General features: G+C 39.9%; 1 protein-coding gene across 1 annotated transcript in view; it reads left to right on the top strand.

Annotated features, from left to right (window-relative positions):
- Nucleotides 1–16881, top strand: part of LOC110986698 (uncharacterized) — a 76586-nt gene that overhangs the window by 39325 nt on the left and 20380 nt on the right. The window contains exons 10-12 of the mRNA XM_022248811.2: nucleotides 8417–8537; nucleotides 14388–14504; nucleotides 15146–15351. Coding sequence (XP_022104503.2) covers nucleotides 8417–8537; nucleotides 14388–14504; nucleotides 15146–15351 — 444 coding nt within the window. The remainder of the gene's footprint in view (nucleotides 1–8416; nucleotides 8538–14387; nucleotides 14505–15145; nucleotides 15352–16881) is intronic.

The following is a 16881-nucleotide window of genomic DNA, read 5'->3' on the forward strand; positions in this document are numbered from 1 at the left end:
ATCATTTATTTGAGTTTCAAAAGCTAATTCGAGCTTCTGTGATAGCTAACAATAATGAAAAGAAACAAATCTGTGTAAAAACACATTTAAACAAAATGCAGTCGTGTGTAACACGCCCAAATCTGGAGCAAACTTCGTGCACGAGTTTTGATTAAGTTGGATGCCGTCACCTGCACAAAGTCAAGTTCGTTTTCTTTAAAGCTTACAGTCTTGTGCTTTATGCATGTTTAATTGTTTTCCCTTTTTTGCTCTTTCTGTTGAAAGAGTTTAAGTAAAGATAACGAGACGCAGAATGATGTACCGGTACCCCGTTTGAAACAGAAACCACAAAATACTGGCGGGGAAATCTGTGGTGTTATTTTAGATAACGATGAGTTTAATATAGCCCGTAGGGTAGTTATTCGGTGGACCGATAACTGTGATGCGGGGTTGTGGGGGGGGGTCAACATGCAAATTTATAAAACTGATGTTGGAATCGTATTTGAGGAACCCCCAAAATATTGAACAAACACAATGGAATATATTCCAATATTCCATTGTGTTTGTTGCCGCTTGACCATGCAGGCATTATTGTTTTCTGTTTGATTGTTCTTAATATGTTTTTTTGAAACATCAAGTCACACAAATAAGTCACATGCTTTATTCTTTCCCATTTCCCTTTACCATAAACCACAAGTTTTTAATTAATGAAGACTGATTATCAATTGTTTGCTCTCTTGACACTTGCTTTCCTGTTTCTTTTTGTCTTTTGTTTCATGCCCTTTTCTGTGTAAGTTTTCTAAAGAAGTTGCGCTTTAGCTAAAATACATGAAATCCAGAATAGTACACCACGATTTCCTGCATGGCTTATCACTGTCCGTTGTTCCACTTTGGCGGAATAACTTATAGGCCCTGTAAATCTATAATTGATGGAACTGGCTACAATTAAGCTCAAGCTTGTGCAAATATTGGAACTGGCTTATCAGGATCAGGAACATTATGTATATCTTTTATTCCGTTTCGAATGTTCCTTCATGTTTGTTGATTTAAATAACACATTGGGGCAACACATGAAACCTTATTTATCGGCAAAAGTTTATAGGCGCCTTAACAAACTTATTTAGCCTACCGACAGAACCATGAATTGAAGGAATAATCAATTGACCTTGAAGAAACTGCATCAGCGATAAACTGTCTTTCAACATGTTGAAAAAACAGTTTATCGCTGATGCTTAAGGACACTAAATTTAATCTTAATCAAAAAAGGTCGAAAGTATTTTTCAAAAAATGTGGGTATTTTGTTATTTACCACGAAGCCACACTGTGCTCAATTGAAATAATTCTGTGTGTAATGTTCAATTTATACGGTATCAAGTGGTTAATTAAAATTACATTTTAAATAAGCGTAGTTTGTTGTTTCTTTGTAGAGAGGAATTGCAGTGATCCTTTAAAGACATTCTTACAGGTAGTAATTATACATCGGAAAGCACCAAACTCCAAAATCTCAAGTTTTTTGTCTAGTACTTGCTATCGACCCATTAAGAACTCATTAGCAAAAACAATAGTGTGCCTGGCAAAAGGGCGTTAGCGCGCTTACGGCCTTTTGCTGGGTAGCATGATTACTGCAGAAAAATATGATCTCGGCAAAAGGGCATAAGAAACACACTCTCTTTATTTAGTAAAAACGGATAAAATGTACTACAAAATCAACACAGGCTGTACAAAAAGCAACCTCTGAATAACTTGTTAAACGACTTGGGAAATAAAAAAACTTTTTGTAAAGAAATCTTTATATATAATATTAAAATAAAACAGTCACATACATATGTCCTTTTGCCGGAAGAAAAGGTGGTTTTTTTGTTTGTTTGTTTGTTTGTTTTCTTGAAGGCGGTGTGATTTTTGGGCTCTCGTTTAACGTAAGTTTTATCACTGTACTAATGACCTTTTTGGTCCTTATTGGTTGTAGTTGTGTACGTATATTGTTGTAGACTTGATAGGTCTTATTGAAGGACTGTTACGGTATATCATCTTGTAATATTTTCACCTCTTTTTTTTTGGCATAGTCCCGAACATTCGATACACGTTAGCTAGCGGGGCTGGCCGCCATGGCTAGTCGTGCTGCCGACCGTCCTGTTGTTCGGGATCACTCAGGTGATCAGGCGACTGGCTTCTCAAAGACCAATGTTGCATCTGAACCTTTCACTAACATAACTCGCGAGAATGGAATCGTTTTCAAAGCTGAAGACAATGTCTCTGTCCAGTGTTATGTTAATGCACTATCTGTCTCGGGTATGAACCCTGCTGAAATAGTTTCTGCCTCCCGTATATCAAATGGGCGTGTAGCAGTCTACCTCAAATCAAGGGAAGCGGTTGAGGAAGCTGTTGTGTATGGTTTGGAGTACAACGATTCGTTTATATCCATCACCCCCTTAGTAAAACCTACTGAGAGACTTGTACTGTCCAATGTATATCCAGAATTACCAAATGCAGTCATTGCACGAAATCTATCAAGCTTCTGCAAACCAGTTTCAGCCATCAAACCGATCCCCTTGGGAATTAAAGACAAAGAGTTATCTCATGTTATGTCTTTTAGACGTCAAGTGCATGCTATCATAGAAACCAATGTCACTATTCCCGATCACATGAACATATTTCACGCAGGGGTGAACTACAGAGTTTTCATCTCCAATGATTCTGTTAAATGTTTCAGCTGTGGAGAAAATGGCCACATAAGTAAACATTGCAAAAAAACAACACAAGCTGAACCGTCTACATCTGACACAAACATGGCAGATTTTAACCCATTGAATCCCCCTCCCAAGTTTATACACGGTAAAAAATCTGACCCAAAACATCCATCAAAACAGAGTCGACGAGACAGTTTGACTGACCAGAACAAGCCGTCTACTTCAGATAAGCTAGCTGATACTGATGCGCAGCAACAATCAGCCACTGAACCTGATGCTCGATTTTTAACAGGTACACCTCTAAAACAACAGGAGACAGAAAAACAAAGTGCTTCCACTGCAGACAAACATAACACCACTTTAAGTCCAGCTCCTTCAAAGCAAAATACACAACATCTAAAAACATCTAACAATACTACAGTGCCTTCCATCTGGGGTTCGCCTCCAGCTCCTTCTCGTGAAACCTCTCCTCTCTTTGCAGAGGTTGTTGCCAAAGGACACCGCAAAAAATCAAAGCCTAAAGAAGTTGTGTCCAATCCATTGGTGCAGCTGAAGTCTCCGTCTCCACAGCGAAAACTGCGTAAGCTAAGTGATACACCCCAGATGGAAAGAGATGAAAGTGTCTCCCAAACTTCAACGGAGGAAAATATCTCCCAAATCCTGGACGAATCTCAGATGTCCACAGAATCACCACCGATACACCCATCTCAACTGGATTCAGAGAGCGACCATGAATCCGTCTCCTCTGTCGTAAGCGTCTTCGATCAAGAGGGAGATGGGCCAGGGGACCTAAACCTGACAAAAGGACCACTTCAAAACGAGGAAGTCGTCACCTTCCTTAAGTGCGTCAAGTCACGCCGAAAGCCGCTTGACGTTGCCAGGAAATTTACTCATGACATCCCCGGTCTAGTAAAACAGCTGAAGCCACTCCGCAACAGCCCTCTGTTCACGAAAAATATGCAACAGAGGATTCGAAAGCTTGTCAGAAACCTCGATCCCAGCGATCCCATCCATCTTTTTCCATGATGTTTCTACTTTCCCTTTTTTTGTATATGACTTTCACCCTAGTAACCCTCAATACAGGGGGATGTTCCACGCCCATCAAAAACAACTCTGTTCGTGCGTATCTAGACATAACCCTTGAAAATCCCGATGTTGTTTTGCTACAGGAAACGTATGATCTTAGGAACGAAGATTTGTGTTGGAAAACATGGCCGTATGATGTCTGTTGCGCTCCTGGAACCACCCGGGGATCTGGTGTAGCTACTCTCGTCAAGAAAAATAATAATTTTAACATAATAAAATCTTGTACGATCTGTGCTGGATATGTTCTTTTTCTCGAGCTTAGAATTTATTCAACCACCTATCATATTTACAATATCCTGATTCCTCAGGATGACGTTGCTGCAATGAACTGTCTTATCTCCTTGGAAGAGCATTGTTCTTCACACGACAATCCAGTTATCATTTTTGGCGGGGATTTTAATTGTACACATGACCCGCTTCTGGATCGCTTCTCGCAAAGCATTGAAAGGAGACACAAAATTGCTTCCGCTGTAGAAAATATCATCAATACTTTTTCTATGTGTGATGTTTGGCGTAGAAATAATCCCAATTCATCTAAATTTACTTGGTTCAGATACAGCACTGGCAATTTGAGAAGCACCTCCAAAGCTAGACTTGATAGAATTTACTTCCCTGTTCACCTTTTGCCCTCTGTTGACTCCTGTAACATTCAACCTTGTTCTTTGTCGGATCATAGTGCTGTTGTTCTTAAAATAACACTTCCCGATGTAAGTAGGAAGGGTAGCGCCTACTGGCACTTCAATAATTCTTTGCTTCAAGATGAGACCTACAAAGGAATTTTTAAACAATTTTGGAAAAAGTGGCAAGCTACAAGATGCCAATTTTCCTCCATCAGTGTATGGTGGGACATGGGAAAGAATCATATTAAATCTATCACTCAAATGTATGGAGCTAAAATTGCCCGTGAAAAACGGGACAAGATTCATTCTCTTCACAAATCCATTGATGTCATCCATCACAGTGTTGTCCTGATCTTACCCCAGAGACTCAAAAAACTCTTCAGGAACAGCGGGATGCCCTGAATGAACACTTCAAGCATGACGCTAAAGGGGCTATCATTAGATCTCGCTTTAAGCTCACAACAGAAATTGACACTTGTTCTACATTCTTTTTTAATCTAGAAAAATCCAACTCTACCGCTAAAACTATTTCTAAAATTCGTCTCTCATCTGGAAGGACTACTGATGATCCAAATGAAATAAAATGTCACATTCGGAATTTCTACAAAGAATTGTACAGTGAGGCCGAAACTGAACCCAGTACTATGGATCACTTGTTTAAAAATTTACCTACGCTCAGTGAAAGTGACTCTGAAGATTGTGACAAACCGATAACAACAGATGAAATGGATATGGCGGTTAACCAGTTAAATTTAAATAAGTCCCCTGGCTTGGATGGCCTTACTTCTGAATTTTATCAAACTTTTTGGAATATCATTAAGGACGATCTCATGGCAGTACTCAATGAATCTGTTGCCAGCGGCCACCTTCCGGTTTCTTGTCGAAGGGGAGTTATAACCCTTCTTCCCAAAACTGGCGACTTGCTTGAGATTTCAAACTGGCGTCCTGTCTCTTTACTCAATACAGACTACAAAATTTTTGCAAAAATTATTTCAAACCGACTCAAAAATGTTATCGATAGCGTTGTTCACCCTGATCAAAGTTATACTGTTCCGGGTCGTTCAATTTATGATAATATCATCTTAATCAAGGATATTCTTATGTATGCTAATTCTCACTGTATTCCTCTTGCTGTTTTAAATCTTGATCAAAAAAGGCATTTGATAATGTGGATCATTACTATTTATGTGCTGTTATGAAGACCATGGGTTTTGGAGAAAGATTTATCTCCTATGTCAAACTGCTATATAATGATGCTCAGAGTTTTATCAAGGTTTGTGGCTCCTTAACCGCACCTTTCCCTTTTAAAAAGGGAATTAGACAAGGATGTCCACTTTCAGGTTTGCTATATGCAATAGCTATAGAACCTCTCCTCCATGCTCTTCGATGTAATTTAAAACCTTTTGGCTTTATGATTCCTAATTCTGATTACACTGTTGTTACCTCGGCCTATGCCGATGATGTTTCTATATTTGTTACCAGTGATAAAGCTTTTAATATTATTCAAGATATTTATCATTGTTATAGCCGTTGTTCTGCTGCTTGTTTGAATTTTACTAAATCTCAAGGCCTCTGGGTCGGTTCGTGGATAAATAGAACGGACAACCCCTTAAATTTTAAGTGGAATAATACTGGTTTAAAATTCCTTGGAGTTCACATGGGAAACTCCTTCCATTTTTTTCAACAAAACTGGCAAACCTGTCGAGAAAAATTGCAAAACGTTCTTGCTCGTTGGAAAGGATTGTGTAAACTGCTGTCCTTCAGAGGCAGAGCCCTGGTAGCCAATCAGTTAGCGGCTTCCAAACTTCTTCACGTCCTTGCAGTTTTATCCCCCCCTCCAGAAATTCTCAGTGAACTCCAAAGGAAACTGGTAGATTTTATTTGGTCTGATGGGCGACATTGGATAAAGGAAAATATTTTGTATCGTTCACCTGAAACAGGCGGGCTGGGCCTTACCTGCCTCCAGTCACGAGTTTTTACGTATCGCTTCTCCTTTGTACAAAGATTTCTAAAAAAAATCACCTCATCCTGTTTTCGCTTTCATGAGCTACTTTTTGCGTCAATATTGCAAGTTCGATTTTGATGCTCAAATCTTCTTAATAAATCTTGACGCTAAATTTTTTGTTCACCTCCCAACATTCTACTGTAATGTGTTACAAGCTTGGAAGTTATCGAGAGCCCAAATTGTCATACCGCTCGATTCTCTTCATTTCATTTTGAATTTACCGTTAATTTCTACTCATGTAATTAAGTTTGCCGGTATAGATGACCATCTCCTTTGCCCTCGTATCCGGATGTGTGGTGTTCGTACAGTTGGAGACCTACTGGACGTCTCTTCCGGAAAATGGAAAACAACGGAGGATATCCAAGCTGCAAACCCAGTGCGAAGGTCCTCAAACAGGCTTCTTCGCGCTGAACTCTCTGAAATGACGAATCTCCTCTTGCGTGTCTTCCCGCAGTTTTTCAACCGTTTTGGATACCGTCTCTCCACACGTAATCTTCAGAGCATCCCAGCCCTGAGAGAACTTCCCCTGGTTGTTCACTTCCCTCCAGACATCGATGCCACAGGCGCGTCTTCAAAGACTATTTATAAAACCCTCAACGCAGAACTCAACCAACTGAAGATTCCTCTTCAGACTTACTGGCATGAACAGAATGCAGTCCCAGAGAACCGGAAAATCGAATGGAAAGCAATATATCGTCTACCTTCCTCAAAGAAAGAGGGCGATGTCCAATTTCGCCTATTGCATAACTTTCTGCCCAGTCTACCGGTCCTGCAGCACATTAACCCAGACATATCTCCACTGTGCCCTTGGTGTGGACAAAGAGGAACAATCGTTCACTTGTTCATCATGTGTCGCGCCATCCAGCCAGCATTAAATCTTCTGAACTGTCTCTTGAGTCGTCTTTCCCGAGTGTTGTTCAAGATTTCGACCTGTACTGGTGCCTCCTTCCGTACAAGAATGGACGTTCAAAGGAGATGGTTAATCTGGCAAATTACTTCATTATCAGTCTGAAAGCAACCATATACTTTCTCTACTCGCGTTCATCTACTGCTGACCCTCTTATTGTATGGAAACTTCGAATGAAGAGTAAAATTCTGATTGATTACCACGTTTTCTCTGCAAAACACAACGTTGGCCTATTTTTGAGCAAATGGGACCACAACAACACTTTGTTCACATTTGTGGACAATAAGCTTTTCTGGCTGATATGAAGACTGATCCTTTTTTCATGGTTGTCATTGTCTATTCCTGATGAGAAGTCTCAGGGTTTTGGATGACTATAAGTGTGGTTCCAATCTTCATGTTATAATTAGCAAATTAATTCTTTTTATTTTTTTACTGAGAATCCTTTCTTTTTTCTGTTAAGTTTATTGTATGTCAGTATTTACTTATTCCACTTGAACCTTGTTTTATTTTAAGAATCGTTGTTTTGTAGATATTTTCTGTCATGAATTAAAGGTTCATTTGGAAAAGTGAAAAAGTGTTTGTTTGTTTGTTGGGTTGTTTGTTTGTTTGTTTGTTTGTTTGTTTGTTGGGGTGTTTGTTTGTTTGTTAGTTAGTTAGTTAGTTAGTTTTTTTTTGCAGTGATCATGCTTCCCGGCAAAAGGGCGTGAGCACCTTAACCTTCCAGGCACACGACAAAATTTTATTAGTGGTATATACCTTGAGAAATACTTTGCGTGCAAACTTCAAATATGGTTTGTGGGTTGCTAAGCTTGAAAGGTCAAGGGTTAAGGTCGCAATGGCTATTAAGTAAAACAAGCTTATTTGTGTTCCAGAAGTTAAAGATGCGGGTTTAGGCATGGGTTAAACGGGCATTTGTGTTTGTTAACACATTATTGGTTTCATCTGAGGTACACACATGTATATTGCCGCTGTCGAATCCCCTCATTTATTGCCCTGTCATTTTGTTGTGTTCTCGTCTTCATTACTGTATTACACTAAGATGCAACTTCAACAAGTTTGCCCCGTTGTTCCTTCCTGTGAGCCCCACGAGAACAGGCTTGTCTTTGCCAATGTGTTTCCTTTTATTTTGCAGAGAAAATGTGAGAATGCCTGGGATGTCAACTTAGACATAGATGACCGAGCCCATGAGTTGATAGAGCAGTGTGACAAGAAAACTTCCCGTAAACGTGGTAACCTCAACGTGTCTAATACCGGTAAGCCTTATCGGGATCATGTTATTTAGCGTCAACAAGAGTCAACGAGCGTCAACAAAGTGTCAACAAGTTATTCAAGGATATTTAGGATATGCATTTAAAAAAATATATATACAATATTAATAGGCTCCTGCATATTCAATATATCATTAATATGGGACGTGTATCTAAACTTTTAAACAGGCATTTAACGCCTGCTCACCCAAGCGCGAATAAAATATTGCCGTGTTTGCGTAATACGTGTATCTAAACCTCCATTAGCTGCATTTTAAACGTTATGTCGGAATTTGTGATAACAATATGCTAGAAGATTGGAGCCTTCAACATGATGCACGTTACCCGGTCAAATGATCGACCCGACGTGTCGCGTTGTGACGCCCCAAATCCATAATCCTCAATTTATATCTTCCTTGACACGTATAACCCTGACCGGCAACCCAGCTAACGAACAAAAGCTGATTAAGTATATCGGCTAAGTGAACAACTGTTTCAATCGAATGACCAAACAACTGACCAATGCAGCATTATAATCGCAAACTTCACGTTGGCATGGGCTTCACGTTGGGGGGAATTCACTTTAAATTTCTAAGGACACAGTGTTCCGCTTGTGGCATTTCAAAAATTATACAAATGTTCGTCCTAAGTATAAGAACAACAAATCACATTTACATGTATACCATTTGGCTGTCAATACCAACGAACGTAAGCTTACTTAATGGCATCATAAACTCGTGCCTACTCTCCATTAATTGCGCTATTTCTTGGTGTTGCTGTTGTAATAGTAACATGTCGGTGTCGACTTTTAAAATGCTTTTAATGCACTGCTTTTAATTGACGATTGTTATTACAGTACACTCGGTCGTTGTCATTTGTGCATTATGGTTCGGTTGAGGCAACACAGACGCTGTGCCTACGACTACTTAAATCTTCAAGATGGGCGCCTTACAACTAATCTTATGTAGTTTAAACTCAGTGAATGCTGTATTCTCCGAGAAAAACAATGTTCCAGGATTTCAATTTCAAATCAGAAGTTGTAGTAATGTATAACCATTATTTTGAATTGCGTCCGACAATTCAGCGGCTGTGACACATTTTCATTCAGCCAATTTACGCAATGTTGCGCACTTACTCTGCACGAGCAGGTACATCGTGAAAATGCTTGTGCACGTTCCGATCCGCTGCTTCAAAGGCCGTGTCCAAAACGGGCTTCCAGAGCTACGGTCTAATTGTTACGGGTCTGCAGCCAAACGACATTTCCAAAAATACGCCCATCGTTGGAAATGGCCTCTTGCGCTGCTTAATTATCTCACAGAGAGCTTAGTTCTGAAGCTAAGCCCATAACTAAGCCATGCATGCTCTTCAACAATAATTTTATAAGTAACTTTATGGACAGCTGCAAATGTGGGACTGTATCATTAACACACCAAGTTACAAAATACATACCATGTGGTAGAATGTTAAATCAAAATGGTTATGCTACAACAGAAATCAGGCTCAAAAGAAAAATGAGCAAGAAAAAACAACTTCTCTAAAAATAGCACCATCCAGAAACGGTAGGTCGGCATTTTGTGAAAAATATGAATACTGCAAAACTTTAAAAAGTTTGTCTGTCGCCTTGAATAACAGCAAAGGAAAACAAATTATAGAAAAGTTTTGTTCTCAATACGCTAAACGCAGGCTGACAGTGGTTAAAAATATGAAAAATTGAAAAAAATCCCAACGCCAAGCTGGACAAACTGAAACTAATACACAAGCAACGCTAAATCACTACTTATTTTCTGGGGGAAGCACATATAGGAAGCACATATAGTTACACAAATTATAATATCAGCAGGAGGGGGCCACTTTTGATGGCTTTTAAGGTGAATTGGTGATTTTTTCGTCCCCTTTCGTGTCTAGTTTTTCATTTCTTTAGCGTTTTTTGCTTTTTGCTCACTTGTCCCATTTTTATTTCAATAATTTTTTCCAGGGGTGATAAATGCCCACAGGAGGCCCATGGGCAAAAATATTACTTTGTATTACTTGGAAGCACGAATATTGACAGCGAGAGAGAAAGCAGGTCAAACATCAAAATAACAGTAATAACATTTCTATTGCGTATACTGTACATGTACATGTAGTTACTATATACATGTGAACAACTGCCTACTTCAGCCATGTTTGGGAAAAATTATAATATTGCCAAATCATCAGCATAAAAGTGCCCAGAAATACCATGATCTTCCATAATTTTAAATAATGGACGACGGTGAAGCAGCAAATGGATTGAGCTAAGCCGGACCTTCAATGCGGAAACATGGGAAGACAGCGCCCAAATTTACAGGTGAGCAAGCAGATAAAGATGTCGTTCATTTCTACAATTTTCCACCTCAGTGTTCGAAACAATGGTTGGCTTCCAGTGCAGTACAAGGGTGTCAATCCTGAGGGGTGGAATATATCTCCCCCCCAAAAAAAATCCCCCCACAATACCCCATTTATTAATCAATCCCCAGCACGGAATAGGCCACCGGTGCAATAAACCTTTTTGACGTGTGCAATAAACCTTTTTGACGTGTGCAATGGGTTTGGATGACAAACATGCAATGCATTTTATGCTATGGGAGAAGAGCACTTGCAAAACGGTAACCTGTTTTCATTTTATTTCACACTCCAATGCATGCCACCCTCTTCCAGCAAAGTGTTGCATTATTGATTTGGGATGAAGATATTCACAAACGGCAACGTTTAAAGCTTGGCAGAAAAGGAAAATTTGGGAAATCCAACAGTACAAGTTTTTGTTACAGACTATGCTTCGTCTAAGATTGTGAATATTAACGCTATAGTATTGCCCAATAAAAATCACGACATGTAGGTCATTCATTCCACATTGATTAGTCACTTTTTTAGCATGTAGAGTAACTGGTTATCCCCAAAAATACAATAAGGTTGATTTCTTCTTCTTAAAAACATTTGAAAAATTATTCGTTATTTTGGAAATGTTTCTTGTATAATACGCATGCATCTGTGAGGTGATGAGCAGATACACAGAAATATTCGGAAGAAAAGTGTAAATTGATTTCTGACTGGTTCACTTCCCCCGTGCATAGGTTCATGCAAATGATGCATGGCGTATTTGTCACCCAAACATAATGCATCGCTAACGTCAAAAAGATTTTTTTTTTGTTCCATTATACATGCATATACCTTTCAATTATGTTATACTCAGGGCGGGGTTGATGACTGCTGCAAAACTGACAAAGGACTGGCTTTTGGCTTATGATCAGCCAGGATAATCTGCGTGATTGTCAAGCAGCAGTAGGTACAACCCTAATGCCACACATGTTCCTTGGCAACCTACTGGGCTTTCTTTTTTTCTGTCACAGGCCACACTGGAGCAACGCATTCTGAAAAATGGAAAGACTTCACGCCAATGCCAATGTTCCCGCTATTTTTCTCGCAAGTGGAGTGGGAGCTAGGGCCTACTGGTTGCTGAAACCAATCGTCAGTATGCTGAGCAGAGTATGACAGAGAAGTCACCTGACAACCCAAGTCGCCGGTCTCCAACAACCATTCCGGAAATGATGGCATTTGTAACGCTACTGGTGTGTAAGGGTATCAACAAACGGCCTCACTACAACACGTACTGGAGCATCTGGGGCGCACAAATCTCTCGGAACAGATTAATGGCAATTCTTCCATCTGACCAACTAACAAGTAGCTCCAAATATGGACACTACTCGTGACAAGCTGACAAAAGTCTGCCAATTCGTTCAGACAATAGTACCCTCGTTCCCTCGTCATTAGCCTACAGACCCAACCAAAACCTTGCTCCCGACGAGACCATAATCAAATTCAAGGCAAGACTATCATTCAAACAGCATACGCCAAGAAAGCCAAAAACGGGGAATCAAGTGTTTCTCCTTGAATGAGTCTGAAACGGGGTTACACATGCGCTGGGACAGTGTACAGAGTCAAAAGCACAAACATCAAGTGTCGACTCGGAGCCGGAGACAGACAATGTAGCTGATCATCCCACAGCAGTAACTCGACCCGGTCAAGTTGTTTTGGAACTTGTTGATGGATTTGAAAATCAGGGACACTGCATCTTTGCTGAGAACTGGTACACCAGCCCTGCTCTTGTTCAGAAGTTAACCCAGCGAGGCTTTGGTTTTTGTGAAAATGTGCGATACAAGAGTCAAAGTATTCCACATTTTGCAAACCCAAAAAAGTTTCCTATGGCTAAAGGGACTAAACCCGCTTTTATGAAAAATTAGGACAATTTTGTTTTGTTTGGCTAAATGAAAAGCGTGTGACACCCTCAACAAGCTAGGTAACTGTAGTGTAACTACAGTTACCTAACTAATGAGCACATTCGTTGTAAAAAATAGTCCCACCCACAGGTTATCGCGACATCACCAAACCGTGGATACTGTAATTGAGTATAAGAAGCATATGGGAGGAACTGACCTCGCATCGCAATAGTGTGTGTGCTATATGCACATGCTCAAAGATCGGTGAAGGGGTGGGAAGGAGTATTTTTTGCTCTTTTAGACATATGTGTTCTAAATGCAAGAATAGTGTACACTAGCCTGCGCACAATCGCACACTGTTAAATCTTGACTTTCGACTCCACTTGATCCAAGGTCTACTGTCAATAGGAAAGAGTGCAAGTGCCACATATTATGTGCACGAGCGCATCTCTTGTGTGTCAAAAGATGTACAGCATTATCCAGGCAAAACTGAGAAAACGCGCAACTGCATCGTTTTCACTATCAAAGCTCGAAGAAAGCAAACCCGCATGATTTGCAAGACGTATGATAAGCCAATGTGTGTCATTGGATGTCATTAAAGAAATTTCACTCCTAATCTGTCGACTATTTGTCAATTTTTTCGTGTTTATTGCAGTTGACTAGAAATCCAAATTCACACCCCCCTTCAATGTTGTGGTAGAAACAGGCTAGCATGGTGCTGATTTTCTGCTAATCTTGAAACACGGGGTAAATTGACATTCTGTCGGTAATTGCGTATTGATGGTTTTAATACAGACCTCTTATATCTTCTTGGAGTTTACTGATTACATTCTTTTTTTTAATGATAAGTAATAAGAATATTCATTTTTTGATATTCTGTTGTGAAAACATTTCATTGAACTGCAATGTAAGTTATTAGGTTGGTCTTCACAAGTTTGTTGTAATAAGTCCACTGTGTCAACATTGGTTTATCACTTTCTGCATAGTAAAGCCACGTTATGCCTATACAATCTGTAGAGGGCAGTATGCGCGAATTATGGACCATATCAGGTCGTGGTATTGAGCTGATATATCTTTCTGTGGGTTGTTCATGTTATTCATGGGAAAAGTGTAAAAAAAAGGCACACGTGCATTTACGAATAATTGTCCTAATCCAAGATATAGTTCACTGCCTAAATGATGCAGATCCTGGTTTTGTTTTCTGGTTTTACCATTACTGAATTATTCATCTAATTCATGTTGACTAGAAAAGTCTGTTTGTGTCTATTTCTTTCAATAACGCCGGTTCAGGGAATCAAGGAGAAATTGCATCGATGATGTGGCTGTTGGTAGACAATATGTTTACAACCTTTTCTCAGTAATAATGATGGGAAGCCTATGGTAGAGGATTGGCTCTTATGCTTCCTGATCGAAATTCATGAGTCGCAAAGAAAACTTGACACTTTTTATTTTACATAATTATTAAGATTAATCTAAAATTAAAACTTTCGTTGTTCAGTGGAGAGCATATGGATCGCAACCTTGCCTTCTTCATGCAGGTTGACATCATATTGTTATCACCGTCAACGTTTTATGGTTAGTTTTAAAGTAAATTCGTCCAAAATGTTTCTGTTCTTGGCAGAGTCGCTCAACTGTTCTGTTTGTTCACTGGCTTCGAAGATCGGCCGTCACCTGACAAAAGTCGGCCCAAGAGGGTTTCTGCTGTCACTACCGTGCAAAGCGCTGAATGGCAGAACCGGTAAAACTCACAGCATTGCAGCTGGGGCAGAAGGTCGCGTTGAGCCTTCATTAATGTGAAAATGGTTGAATTATTATTTTTTTATGTGTGGGAAATTGCTGTGTGAAAACTCATATATTGATGTTTCTTTGTCTGTAACGAAATGTGGCGATGGATGCGAGATATGTGAACAAGAATCCCCACAAGTGCACAAAATTGCTGTCAATACCAAGCACGACCAATGGGTGATTATAACAAAATGCGCAGGAGGGATCTGTAGTTCTATCAAAGCTGCTCAAAAATAAAGCAGAGAATCCCACAATGGGCGTATTTTGATTATTACAAGAGCAAAAACTGACAAATTAATTTAAATAAACTTCTCCAAAATTTTTCGTGCAGGCTCACCGAAATGTCATCGATATTCATATAAGCAAAGAATGTACTCCCTTATTTGATGATTCCGTCGATAAGATTTCCTTCGAATATCCAAACGTTTGATGCTCACGCGTTAGTCATCACATGAAAAATAATCACGCAGTCGACCAAAAATATAACTGAACCAAAACCCCTGAGCGGAAAATCTACACCAAAATCGTGTAGTACAGACATTAGTGTTGTTATTCCTATCAAAATGACCATTTTTTGTTCATTGAATATCCTAGCTGCCGTAGCAGTGGTGCTGTCTTCCGACTTGGCTAACGATTCGTCATCAGCACCACAGTTCTCAAATGATACGGGCCTGGATGTAAGCCATGACGTCATCCTAGCCACGGACGTTGTATCCATTATACTGGCTCTGCAGGACACAGGAGACGAATCTTTCTCCTTTCAAGACAATCCAGTCGAGTTCGAACTGCTACACAATCACGTAATTATTCCTTTTTCAAATAGTCTGCTCTTATTCACTGAAGTCCAAAAAATCGCAGCTGTCAAGACGCGCCGAAATAAACACTATACCACTTTAAGAAAAAAAAACAAAAAACACAACACTCTTTGAAAGTAGTTGAGCAAATTGGTAATGGGATGGGAGAGTTTGAGGCATAATCTAACACGAACTGGGGGGTATTTATTTTGGCCGCTTATTCGAATTGTAGGGAACATTAGACCGGTTACTATGTATATAATCATCTGGCTGTCGTCAGAAAATTATGCAGAAATATTTCTTCTCATTTCAAGGGAAACTTCATATGTATATGAGCGTTACTCAATGTCTCAACATCGAGGTAAACAACAAAATTTACCTCCCGGAGTTCAAGCGAGTCGAATGAAGTGACAAGAAGGCCCTTGTGCTTTGCTAGCAATCTCCAAACCAATTACCAATCTACTTAAAAACAATCAAACAAAAACCATACAGAAACCAAACCAAAACAAAAAAAAACCGCTTGATATCCATTGTACTGGCGGGGGAGCCTATCCTTTCTGTAGAATGTCTAAGCGTCCACGGCTTTGCTTTCCCTACTGGTTGGGAATTCAACCTGTGTACCTGTTTCAGATCCCTGTCTCTGCAGTATGGTGGCCCTGGAGGGACATCGCCAATCGTCAATATGGCCGTCAATATTCACGATTCGCTGTCTGGTCGCAAAGAGCAGCTTCTCTCTCCATACCTGGCTTGCTGGAAAAAAATTCGTGGAAATATTTGCTACCGGAGATACGAGTCATGCATTTGGTCGCATATTTTGGTGTCAGTATTCGCAACCAGAGAACGACTCATGAATTTGGTCGTGAATATTGAAGACAATATTCGTGACCGGAGAGCAAGTCGTGAATACTGACGTCAACATTGACGACTGGCGATATCCGTCCACGACCACCATACTGTAGTTCAACAATGACGATAAATATATCAAACAAACATATCACAAACTGTTTTAATTTGGACAGCAGTGACCCCTGACCCCAATAATTACAATAAGTCTCTCCCTAACAACACTTGTGAACCATAGCACTTTAAAGCACCACTCTTAAAGACAGTGATACCAACGTACCTTTGCACTAGTGCAAATTCTAGAATGACTTTGTTTTTATCCTGTACAATAGTTGTTTGTGCTGCTGACGTCGTGTTCAACTGACCCCACTGGCTCCATAGGAAAGTAGAAAATATAAACAACATGTGGTGTCATCAGAGCATGAACTTATTATAAGGCATCCCTGATAACCAGTACACTTCAGACAACTGTACGGTACGGTTGTTTTTGTGACGGCTGAGTCAAGTCCACCTTGCTGTGTTGCAGATACTCCAATTCCTGGAACGAGTAATGAATCTAACAGTCTTTTGGCAGTAGGGTCAAGTATACAACATGACGTTTCAGTGACGTATACTGCAATACAGTCCTTGTTACTATAGGGATAATCTTTGCCTTTTGCGTGTGTGTACCATTCTGTAACAGTGCAACATTTT

Source organism: Acanthaster planci, linkage group LG02 (assembly GCF_054643075.1).
Source record: "Acanthaster planci isolate LZ-2023a linkage group LG02, COTS_SCS, whole genome shotgun sequence".
Classification (NCBI taxonomy): domain Eukaryota; kingdom Metazoa; phylum Echinodermata; class Asteroidea; order Valvatida; family Acanthasteridae; genus Acanthaster; species Acanthaster planci.